The 12,161-nt window shown below is 36.9% G+C and overlaps 1 protein-coding gene across 3 annotated transcripts in view; it reads left to right on the top strand.

The window, feature by feature from the left end:
- LOC138702829 (vesicular glutamate transporter 1-like) overlaps positions 1-12,161 on the top strand; it is a 107,546-nt gene that overhangs the window by 61,621 nt on the left and 33,764 nt on the right. For 2 of the 3 annotated variants that reach the window (XM_069830144.1, XM_069830143.1), the window contains exons 2-3: positions 7,555-7,735; positions 9,684-9,917. In XM_069830144.1, the coding sequence (XP_069686245.1) occupies positions 7,643-7,735; positions 9,684-9,917 (327 nt within the window). In that variant the 5' untranslated portion in view covers positions 7,555-7,642. Of the gene's footprint in view, positions 1-4,789; positions 5,187-7,554; positions 7,736-9,683; positions 9,918-12,161 lie in introns of those variants that run through there. The other variant, XM_069830142.1, reaches the window with a different exon arrangement.

Raw genomic sequence — 12,161 nt, 5'->3', positions numbered from 1 at the left:
TGTTTTCTGTTATCAACTTTAACAAAGGCAGACATCGACGAACATCTGTAACTGATGTTTCATTACGATCAGTACTGTTCCTTTCAGCTGCCAACAGCAAATCAATTTTTGTTAACCTAATAGCTGTTTCAAGTTTCTCAATGTTTAAAGGTTCCTCAGAAAGGAGTTTAGGCCCCCACAAAATAAATATTTAAATTTTCTCATTATTATTATTATTATTATTATTATTATTATTATTATTATTATTATTATTATTATTATTAGGTACTATCACCTTTACTTTTTAACTTTGCTCTAGAATATGCCATTAGGAAAGTCCAGGATAACAGAGAGGGTTTGGAATTGAACGAGTTACATCAGCTGCTTGTCTATGCGGATGACGTGAATATGTTAGGAGAAAATCCACAAACGATTAGGGAAAACACGGGAATTTTACTTGAAACAAGTAAAGAGATAGATTTGGAAGTAAGTCCAGAAAAGACTAAGTATAATGATTATGTTTTCGTGACGAGAATATTGTACGAAATGGAAGCATAAAAATTGGAGATTTATCCTTCGTAGAGGTGGAAAAGTTCAAATATCTTGGAGCAACAGTAACAAATATAAATGATACTCGGGAGGGAATTAAACGCAGAATAAATATGGGAAATGCCTGTTATTATTCGGTTGAGAAGCTTTTGTCATCTAGTCTGCTGTCAAAAAAATCTTAAAATTAAAATTTATAAAACAGTTATATTACCGGTTGTCCTGTATGGTTGTGAAACTTGGACTCTCACTTTGAGAGAGGAACAGAGATTAAGGGTGTTTGAGAATAAGGTTCTTAGGAAAGAATTTGGGACTAAGAGGGATGAAGTTACAGGAGAATGGAGAAAGTTACACAACGCAGAACTGCACGCATTGTATTCTTCACCTGACATAATTAGGAACATTAAATCCAGACGTTTGAGATGGGCAGGGCATGTAGCATGTATGGACGAATCCAGAAATGCATATAGAGTGGTAGTTGGGAAAAAGACCTTTGGGGATGCCGGGACGTAGATGGGAGGATAATATTAAAATGAATTTGAGGGAGATGGGATATGATGGTAGAGAATGGATTAATCTTGCTCAGGATAGGGACCAATGGCGGGCTTTTGTGAGGACGGCTACGGACCTGCGGGTTCCTTAAAAGCCAGTAAATAAGTATTATGTGGAAGAGAAGGCCTTACGGTCTTAACTCTGTCAGCTAAATTAAATTATTATCTCCTGGCTTAGTTGCTTCATGATTGATGTCTTATTGGTGTCATTTATGAGGTTCTAACCAGTTTTCGGACAGTTGACTAAACATACAAAATGACACGAAGTGCTAACCACAGCTGACTTCCCTCTTTCTCCCAGTCTTCTACCACTGTAAGTTGCTACACGCCATCAGAAATTGCCTCTATGTTGTAGACCCTGATGCGTGAGGAGCTTAACTGTCATCCAGGTACTTAACAGCTCTTATCAAGTGCAGGCGTCATAAAAGTTGACTTAAGTAATTAGTTCAACATACAATAGGATGCTCCTACTTAATTTACTTACGGTGTAAAGTGACGCGTGTCTTAAAGTAAATTGTAGCCAATGATATGATACAACTTTGCAATGCAACAAAATTGTAAATATTACAGATAATTATGAATACATGCAAAAGTAGACAGTTGAATATGAATGCAACCAGGGCCGTCCATAGGAATTGTGGCCCTCTCAGACAAACATTGGCCTTGCACAAAAACGGCGTTGATATGAGGGTCGGCCTGTTTGGCGCAGTTGGTATAGCGCTGCCCTTCTATGCCCGAGGTTGCGGGTTGGATTCCGGGCCAGGTCGATGGGATTTAATTGTGCTTAAATGCGACAGGCTTATGTCAGTAGATTTATTGGAATGTACAAGAACTACTGCGGGACAAAATTCCGGCACACCGGCGACGCTGATATAACCTCTGCAGTTGCGAGCGTCGTTAAATAAATCATAATATAACTTGATATGAGGAGAATGCAATAGTCATAGGCGCAAGAGAGACGTTTCCATGGAACTATGCCGAAACAGGGTAATGTGTAGTTGAAACGATAGATGGCACCAATAGTTAATTAGACCTAGAGCAGTGTATATTTGAGAGTGCCGCATTCTTTTGATCCGACAAATGCCAACGCGGCGGCCATATTTACTCCTGCGGAGACTCAGTACACCGCAAGACTTGCGTAGGAACACAGGTTCTAGTGTGATATTCCATCGTTGTCTTGAAGAATGCCGTGTTGTTGTGCAGTTAATCAATGTGTAATCAATTGCTGTTGTACTGAATTAGCATTACAGCTTATTGTCTATGCGGTGACATGAATATATCAGGAGAAAATACACAAACTATTAGGGAAAACACGGGAACTTTACTGGAAGCAAGTAAAGCGATAGGTTTGGAAGTAAATCCCGAAAAAACAAAGTATATGATTATGTCTCGTGTCCAGAATATTATATGAAATGGAAATATAAAAATCAGAAATTTATCCTTCAAAGAGGTAGAAAAATTCAAATATCTTGGAGCAATAGTAACAAATATAAATAACACTCGGGAGGAAATTAAACGCAGAATAAATATGGGAAATGCCTGTTATTATTCGGTTGAGAAGCTTTTATCATCCAGTCTGCTGTCAAAAAATCTGAAAATTAGAATTTATAAAACAGTTATATTACCGGTTGTTCTGTATGGTTGTGAAACTTGAACTCTCACTTTGAAAGAGGAACGGAGGTTAAGAGTGTTTGAGAATAAGGTTCTTAGCAAAATATTTGGGGCTAAGAGGGATGAAGTTACAGGAGAATGGAGAAAGTTACACAACACAGAACTGCACGCATTGTATTCTTCACCTGACATAATTAGGAACATAAAATCCAGACGTTTGAGATGGGCAGGGCATGTAGCACGTATGGGCGAATCCAGAAATGCATATAGAGTGTTAGTTGGGAGGCCGTAGGGAAAAAGACCTTTGGGGAGTCCGAGACGTAGATGGGAAGATAATATTAAAATTGATTTGAAGGAGGTGGAGTATGATGGTAGAGACTGGATTAATCTTGCTCAGGATAGGGACCAATGGCGGGCTTATGTGAGGGCGGCAATGAACCTCCGGTTCCTTAAAAGCCAGTAAGTAAGCAAGCAAGTAAGTAAGTATTATAACAAATTGGGAATAAAGACGTCAGAGGTTTTGGTATTAACTTATTTTCTAGCAACGTTTCACTTTTGTTTTTGAAAAAATTTTCTGCATTTAGGTTTATATAAATCAGAGATTTACAAGAGTATACAAGTGATATTTCTTTGTACGACTTCAGGGTCACTAATGTGATAATAAAATCTGTACATTCATCCCTGTTATCAGCTATACTTATTTACTTACTTCCTGGCTTTTAAGGAACCCGCAGGTTCATTGCCGCCCTCACACAAGCCCGCCATCGGTCTCTATCACAGGTCTCCATCGGAGGTTTTCGCTCGAGCGCCAAATAGTTCATAGCATAATCCGATAGGTAGCGCACATGCATGATGGTTAAAATTGTCACGAGCGATAAATCCTCGAACGGTATAAGCCGAGCGTTAGACATTCGTTCTTGTTACAGTGATGAACTGTGTAGTAACATCATAGATGTTTATCATTTCAAAACTTTGCAGTGTTTAACTAACCTTTCCATAGTACAACTACAAAACTTGCTTTAAAATGTAATATAAATATTGTAGGTAAATGTTTTTTTTCCCCCACACAGGAGTGATTTTGTTTTTGCCACATCTGATAGATGTTATTGGATGTAAATGTAATTATTATAAACGGAGAACACAATCACGATGATGCAAGAACTGTATCAAGTTTTCTAGTAATAATAATAATAATAATAATAATAATAATAATAATAATCTCTAATAATTAGTGTATCAATCTTTGTGTCTGTAACAGTTGTGCAGCATGATTATTCGTTTTATTATATTTTCTGTGACGTTATCTCTGTACTAATATTGTTATTAATCTACAGCTATATCAATCATATTTTGTAAAACATTTCTACATTGTCGCAGTATATAGGCGGAACACTATGTATGGACCTACCATATCATATATGTGGTAAATCAAATATTGAATAATTATTAATTAGGAATAATAACTGTATATCGATGTTTTTCATACTATTTTATTTATAACTTCATGTTCCTGTTTTGGTACGTTCCATTAAACGTCTGTCATAAACGCAGAAAATAAAGCCTTATTTTTCCGTGTGAGCAAAACATATGTGTATCTTATCTGTCGCCTTCCATACAAGATAAGACATGTCGGTGAGATGACCTTGTACTGTGCTTCTATTTATTACGAGCGTATCACGACCGATCGAATCTCACTCGAGGGTGCGACACTCGACCGAGTTGAAGCGAGCGATTTAACTGCAATGCAGCACTCTGGTCTCTTTTCTGGGCAAGATTAATCCGGGCTCTATTATAATATCCCACCTCTCTCAAATCCATTTTAAAATTATCCTCCCATCTACGTCTCGGCCTCCCCTAAGGTCTTTTTTCCCTTCGGTCTCCCAACTAACACTCTACTATCTCAAATTTATAACCGGTAGCTAAAATGTGAAAACCGACGTCAATAACTGAAGGAGAGAAGCGCCTAAAAATAACCACTTCGGAATCACGCGCTTGTGCAGAAAGCTAGAGCCATTTTTGGATCAGCGCCGAGTTCTGCGGCAAGTCACTGTATCTTTAGACGTCTACACTTGAGGCGTTTAAATGTTGCATTCGTTAGAAATTCATGCTAACTCTATGCAGTGCAAATTACCGGACAAACAGCGTCGGGAAAAACTTGCAGAGAAAGTCGAAATGCATATTGGTTTTATATATCATTCATGGAAACATTGCGCCAACACAATGCATGCATCCAAGTTGTTTGGCTTTGCTGGCATCGGCACGTGCTGTCGAGAATATTAGTGTTCAAGGTAACCTGCTATGGCTGATAGCTTCGCTACCAAAGCACTGCGAATTGCGATATCATTCGGTGCATCTAAGCGGAAGGAGTTCTGTAGGTTGCTGTTAACGTATCATAAGATTTTAAGTTACATTTATGGATCTGGGAAATAAAGTAGACGCTGAGGAGGGACAGCAACCTTCTGCTGTGCCGTTGATTAAGCCAGCAGAAACATCCGAGCGGTGAGTAACCATGGCGACGAAGTTGTGTTTATAAAGATAAAAGTCTCGTCCTTCACTCCGTCCTTAACGCTGTGATAGGACGCGGAATTTGAAATTCAAGATAGTTATACAAGGCGAGGCGTAAGTAATGACTAGAGAGCGGAATGTTAGGTCCAAAATGTGGCATTTTAGGCGCCTAAATTAGGCTCCTCAACGCCTTTATCTAGGCTTTATAAAATAAAAAATAAGTTTTTTTTTGTTAAAGAATGTCACTAATATAAGATTCAACATTTATTTAGTCCACACCTGTGGAGTAACGGTCAGCGCGTCTGGCCGCGAAACCAGGTGGCCCGGGTTCGAATCCCGGTCGGGGCAAATTACCCGATTGAGGTTTTTTCCGGAGTTTTCCCTCAACCCAATACGAGCAAATGCTGGGTAACTTTCGGTGTTGGACCCCGGACTCATTTCACCGGCATTATCACCTTCATATCATTCAGACGCTAAATAACCTAGATGTTGATACAGCGTCATAAAATAACCCAATAAAAAAAACATCTCTGGTCATATCGCGAGTTAATCTTTGGTTGAAATCCGAAGGCCTGTGTACTATTGTTGAGACTGGTTCTATTATTGTGAACTGTATATATGTTACCGGTACTGATTTGTTATGAATATGATTTCAGTGATGAATGAGGCCGGTGATTTTCAGGGTTGTTGTGGCCCGAATTTCCTGGCATTTGCCTTACGGTTGAGGAAAAACACTGAAAAACCTCAACCAGGAAATTCAACCCTATCGGGAATCGAACCCGGGCCCTCTGCGTAAGAGACCAGCATGCTGACCCCTACACCACAGAGGTGGTCCCTTAAACATTAAAACAGCGAAAAATGACCAAAATGAAGTAAAAACTCTATATTTCTGTAACCATCAGCTTGTATCCAGGGTTTATATAGGCCTATTTACGGGTGTTCCAAGCATGTAAAGAAAAACAGATGACATGTCATCAAAATCAGCGTCCTGATTATTATAGTGTAAGCGGCAATGGAGTAGATTTGATTAAATCTTTTTTGACAATCGTTTTCAGTTGTTAAGGAGATTACTGTGATATTTCAGAAATTGAATATGGAGTCTCTTGGCCGGTTGTTATTTTTAATTAATATTGACTTTTACTAATCCATTTATTTGCAGATAATATCTCATTTGTATCAATAAAAGTACCCAAGGATTAATATTTTGTATTGTCCAATTCATTTCAAGATGCATCAAAATGGTTTCACACAAAAATGTTCTTTTTTTTTAACTCAGTACTAATAAACCGAAAGATATATTATTCACATTATCGAATTTTTCTTCCAGTGATATGGAACAATCATTTACATTTTGGGCATTATCTTGAGAGGATCATTAGTAGCTTTGATTTGTTACATTTAGAAATAAATGTTTCTACAATAGAAATAAGACAACTGGAATAACTATTTATGGAACAAGTTGCACGAGAAATGAAGATTGTCCACCGGTGATTGCTTAAAACGCTAGTTTCGCACATGTTTCATACAAGAATTTTTTTAGACAGTCGCTCGAGAATCCCTAAAGTATTTATATTTTAAAGAGAATAATTGTTGATTCGTTTTCTCGCAATGGCGACCTCTGATGTTAAAGACGAAAGAGTATTACCACAGTCTAGTATATACAGTCACGAAGCTCAATACGTAGTAAATATGCATCCATAGATAGTTGCTAACCACTAGGATCGCTGATATCGCCTCATTACAGACAATGCGAAATAGTACCGGCACAGTCTTTTGTTCCTAGCACCCTCACAACTCAAGCTTCGTGGCTGTATATATCAGAATGTGGTATTACATTCGTATGGAAAGAGATAGATTTCACGGCCTTCGGATATGTAGTAGGCCATGGTGATTGTTTTGCTGGTTGTTGGGAAGAAATAAATAAATAGTTGAAATTCATGTTTTCAGTATTTATAACTAGCGTGCTTAAAAGTACTTTCAGACAGGGAAATTTACTTTTAAGGACACTAACTTATGGATGCGGAAATCAGTGACGTTTCGATACTAAAATGAGAATCGAAAAGTCGTCATTATGAAACAAACAACTGTCTAAAAACAAATGTCACGCGAATGGGATGACACTTTTATTCACCATTATTTGATCATAGTTTTCGCTTAAGGCATTTTGGAATGAAGTTGAGGCACATTTTAGCAATTCTTCGTATGACACTATTTTTAACGTTTGTATTGTTTCTTGTTTTTAACAATATCTATCTGTACGCTGTATGACTAAACACTAATATGAAATATGAAGTGCGAAATAATTTATCAACTTACAGTTGGTTTCCTCTGACTTAGTGATCTATTCATTTTGTTTCTAAAGGACTCAGGGCGACGGCCTCGGCCCTGGATGGAAGTTTTGGCGACGGAGGCGCTTCATAGTGGCGTCCCTCGCCTTCTTCGGGTTCTTCATGATGCAGACAGAGCGCGTGAACCTCAGCGTCACCATCATTTCCATGACATCTCCCAGATCCGTCAACCTTACCAATGGGACAACCGTCTTGGTGAGCATTTGGTAATTAATTAATATACCAACTGCATAAACACAAATTATTATTATTGTCTACTGTTAAATACAAACAATGAATACAGTTATTCAGTATTTAAATTGCACATCTGTTATCGTTGTTAAACTTGTGGTTATTTCGTTTCTAATGGCGAAATTAATATAGTTGTTAAAACTATAAAATGTAATTTATTCTGATTGTGAACCTGTGTAATAGGTATGTATATATCTTAGTATCGTAATTTAATTTAATTTAATTTATCGTAATGTAACTTGTGGTAGAGAAGGCCTGATGACCTCAACTCCGCCAGATTAGATAAATAAATAAATAAATAAATAAGTAAATAAATAAATACGTAAATAAATAAGTAAGTGAATAAGTAAGTAAATAAATAAGTAAATAATTAAGTAAGTAAACAAATAAGTAAATAAATAAATAATTGAGTGAGTAAGTAAATAAATAAATAAATAGACAAGTAAACAAACAAATCTATACTAATAATAAATCTGTAGCCGAAATTTTTCTGGTAATTTTCGATTTTACAAAAATAATTTGTCCTAACACATATAATTAACCACCCTGAAACCGAAAATCGCTTTTTTGAAATTTTTGTTTGTATGTCTGTCTGTCTGGATGTTTGTTACCTTTTCACGCGATAATGGCTGAACCGATTTATATGAAAATTGGAATATAAATTAAGTTCGTTGTAACTTAGAATTTAGGCTATATGGCATTCAAAATATTTTATTTAAAAGGGCGGTTATAAGGGGGCTTGAATCAAATAAATTGAAATATGTCCCTTATTATTAATTTTCATGAAAAATATTGCATAACAAAAGTTTCTTTAAAAATAATTTCCGATAAGTTTTATTCTATGCAAAAATTTGATAGGACTGATATTTAATGAGATAAAAGAGTTTCAAAATTACAATAACAACGCCATCTAAGGTGGTGTAATGAAATAAAAAACAAATGACTTCGTCTATAAGGGGTTTTGGACAACAACAATCGAAAGCTATGAAACATAGCCTACAGAGAATATTTCTGTGTTTGTAAGAAGTAATATCGGAAGCTAAATTAACCGATTTGTATAATTAATTATTATTTCACCATTAGAAAGTGTAGTTTCTCTAGATGGACATAATGCTATAATGTTATTACAGTAACTTCTGAGTGAATCGAGGACAGATAAGATTAAAATAGCTTCTTATGCACAGAAAACTTGATAGGCTATTCTGTGTAGGTATTCATTTCCTGTATTTCCTAAAATAATTTTTATGACCAAATGAGTGGTCTCTGGAACAAAATGATCGTATTTTAATTTTTTAATACAATTTAAATTAAGTAACATAATAAACTATTTATCCTTCTATCAAACACGAATGTTCCCTGGATCAAACGTCCTATTTTAATTACGTAATTACTTTATATTTATTTCTAACAAGTGCAGCGGAGCGCACGGGTATGGCTAGTTTTCAGTAAATTCGTTCATACTCTGAATGTAGTTTTTGATTAAAATTTTGTAAAGAGTTTTCTTAAATTTTTTATGTGCCGATATTTCTTTAAGATAATTTAGTAGGCTATTATACATAAAAAGACCAGCATGAATGAAACTATTTATATATAGAGTTGTGTTAAAACTTTCAATAAAAATATTAGTTGAGAGGATATCTAATTGACATGATTTCAACGATTTAAGATCATTGAAATCTTTTCACATATTCCTCGGTCCCACGTCACTTAGATATCCCCTTAAAAAACACTTTTTTGGGGTTATATATGTAGGGCCGTGACGGGTTAAATAGTTACCATAAACCTTATGTAAACCGTAAACCAATTTGTATAGTTATTTTGATCCATAGCCAATAAAATTTGTGTACTTATTTTTATTGGTAACCTGCTCTACGAACAGCAAACTGTACAGCTGTGTTTGTTGTTGACCCAGGAGCAGGACTTCCACTGGGACCCCGACACGGAGGGGCTGGTGCTCGGTTCCTACTTCTACGGCTACATCATGACACAGCTGCTGGGAGGCTGGCTGGCGACCTACATCGGCGCCAACAAGGTGTTCGGCGTGGGAATCCTTGGGGCCGGGGTTCTCACATTGGTCACTCCCTTCTTCGTCTACCTGGGCGTTTATGTGCTGGTGGCTGTCAGGGTCATGGAAGGCCTCTTCTTGGTGAGATGCAAGAAACTCCTTAAATACTCAGGCTGAAGTTCCTTCTCATAATTTGAACAACTTAGACATAAAATATTATCTATGTTGAATCTTTCGTACACTATTTTTAACACTTTAATATAAATAATTGATTAAATGGCGATCTTACTCGTGTTAATTATAATTATAATTATTAAAATACAATGAAAGAGTAATGGAACAGAGAAAAATTCTCTCCGGCACTGGGATTTGAACCCGGGTTTTCAGCTCTACGTGCTGATGCTTTATCCACTAAGCCACACCGGATGCCCATCCCGGTGTCGGACAGAATCATCTCAGTTTAAGTTCCAACTCTTGGGTTCCCTCTAGTGGCCGCCCTCTGCACTACGTCATAGGTGTCTATGAACGTAGAACTGAAGTCCACACATGTGCTGAGGTGCACTCGTTATGACTGACTAGTTGGCCGGGATAGAGCATCTGCATGTAGAACTGAAAACACGGGTTCAAATCCCGGTGCCGGAGAGAATTTTTCTCTGTTCCATTACTCTTTCATCGTATGATGACGCAGAATATCTGCATGGAAATATCATATGTACTTCGGTACATTATAATAAAATAATATATATGATATGCGTAAATCACTTTGTGATTTAAGACGGAGCTTATTCCGTCAGATCCCGGCCAACTAGTCACTCATAATGAGTGCACCTCAGCACATACGTGGACTTCAGTTCTATGTTCATAGACATCTATGACGTGGTGCAGAGGGTGGCCACTAGAGGGAGCCCAAGCGTTGGAACTTAAACTGAGACGATTCTGTCCGACACCGGGATGGGTATCCAGTGTGGCTTAGTGGATAAAGCATCGGCACGTAGAGCTGAAAACCCGGGTTCAAATCCCGGTGCCGGAGAGAATTTTTCTCTGTTCCATTACTCTTTCATCATATGATGACGCAGAATATCTGCATGGAAATATCATATGTACTTCGGTACATTAAAATAATATATATTAAAATACACCCAAAACTCCAATACACACTGGAACTTGAAAACAATAATTCCATAAATTTCCTAGACATCACCATAACAAAATTTGACAACAAACACACCTTCAAAATATACAGAAAACCAACCACCACCACCACACACATACACAACACATCTAACCACTCCACACAACACAAACATGCTGCATTCAGGACAATGGTACACAGATTACTGAACATACCCATGAGCCAACAACACTACAATGAAGAAGTGAACACAATCAAATACATAGCACAAGAAAACGGTTATAACCCAAACATAATAGACAACATCATAAGGAAGACAAAACAAAAACTCAACAAACACAAAAACACAACACAAACACAATAACACAAGAAATACATCACACTAACATATGAAAACAAAAACACAAGATCGCATCCTCATTCAGAAAACAGAAATACAACATAACATACAGAACAGAAAACACACTACAAAGACATCTCAACACACAAACAACACAAACAAATAAATACAACCACACAGGCGTATACAAACTCACATGCAGTAGTTGCGACAGATTCTACATTGGACAGACAGGCAGATCATTCCAAACTCGATACAAAGAACACATTAAAGCAATAACCACAGGACACAATACATCTACATATGCCGAACACATAACTAATGCTAACCACACATACAATAACATAAATACAGACATGGAAATCCTACACGTACAACCCAAAAACCAAAAACTCAACACACTAGAACAATATGAAATATACAGACACACTAAAACACACCCCGATCAAATTCTCAACACACAGATCAATTTCAGAACACACACACTATTTGACTCAACTCTTCATCACACGAACGCACCCACACAACTGGCAGCGAAGTTGAGATAGCGCCGAGATCTAGTAGGCTCTGAGGATGGTGTTAAGTAGCATCGAAACAGCTGAAAGCCGCACATGCTTACGTAATTAACACGAGTAAGATCGCCATTTAATCAATTATTTGTGTTGTTGTTTTCTAATGCCAGGCATTTGACAATAAAGTCATTTGACCTCTTGCACTCCAATATTTTTCAAAGATATTATCATGGCCATCCACTGAAGCACAGATTTTGAGGTGTTCCGAATCCATTTCTTCATTTATTTATATTCAAGTGTTAAAAGTAGTATACGAAAGTTTCAACATGGATAAAATTATTATATTTCATGCACATCATTCCCTGATAAATTGACTCGTAGATACTGAATATGAACAAAAT

Source organism: Periplaneta americana, chromosome 7, assembly GCF_040183065.1.
Source record: "Periplaneta americana isolate PAMFEO1 chromosome 7, P.americana_PAMFEO1_priV1, whole genome shotgun sequence".
NCBI lineage: Eukaryota > Metazoa > Arthropoda > Insecta > Blattodea > Blattidae > Periplaneta > Periplaneta americana.
Note: the sequence above shows the minus strand (reverse complement) of the source record. Positions and strands in the feature narration are given on the sequence as shown.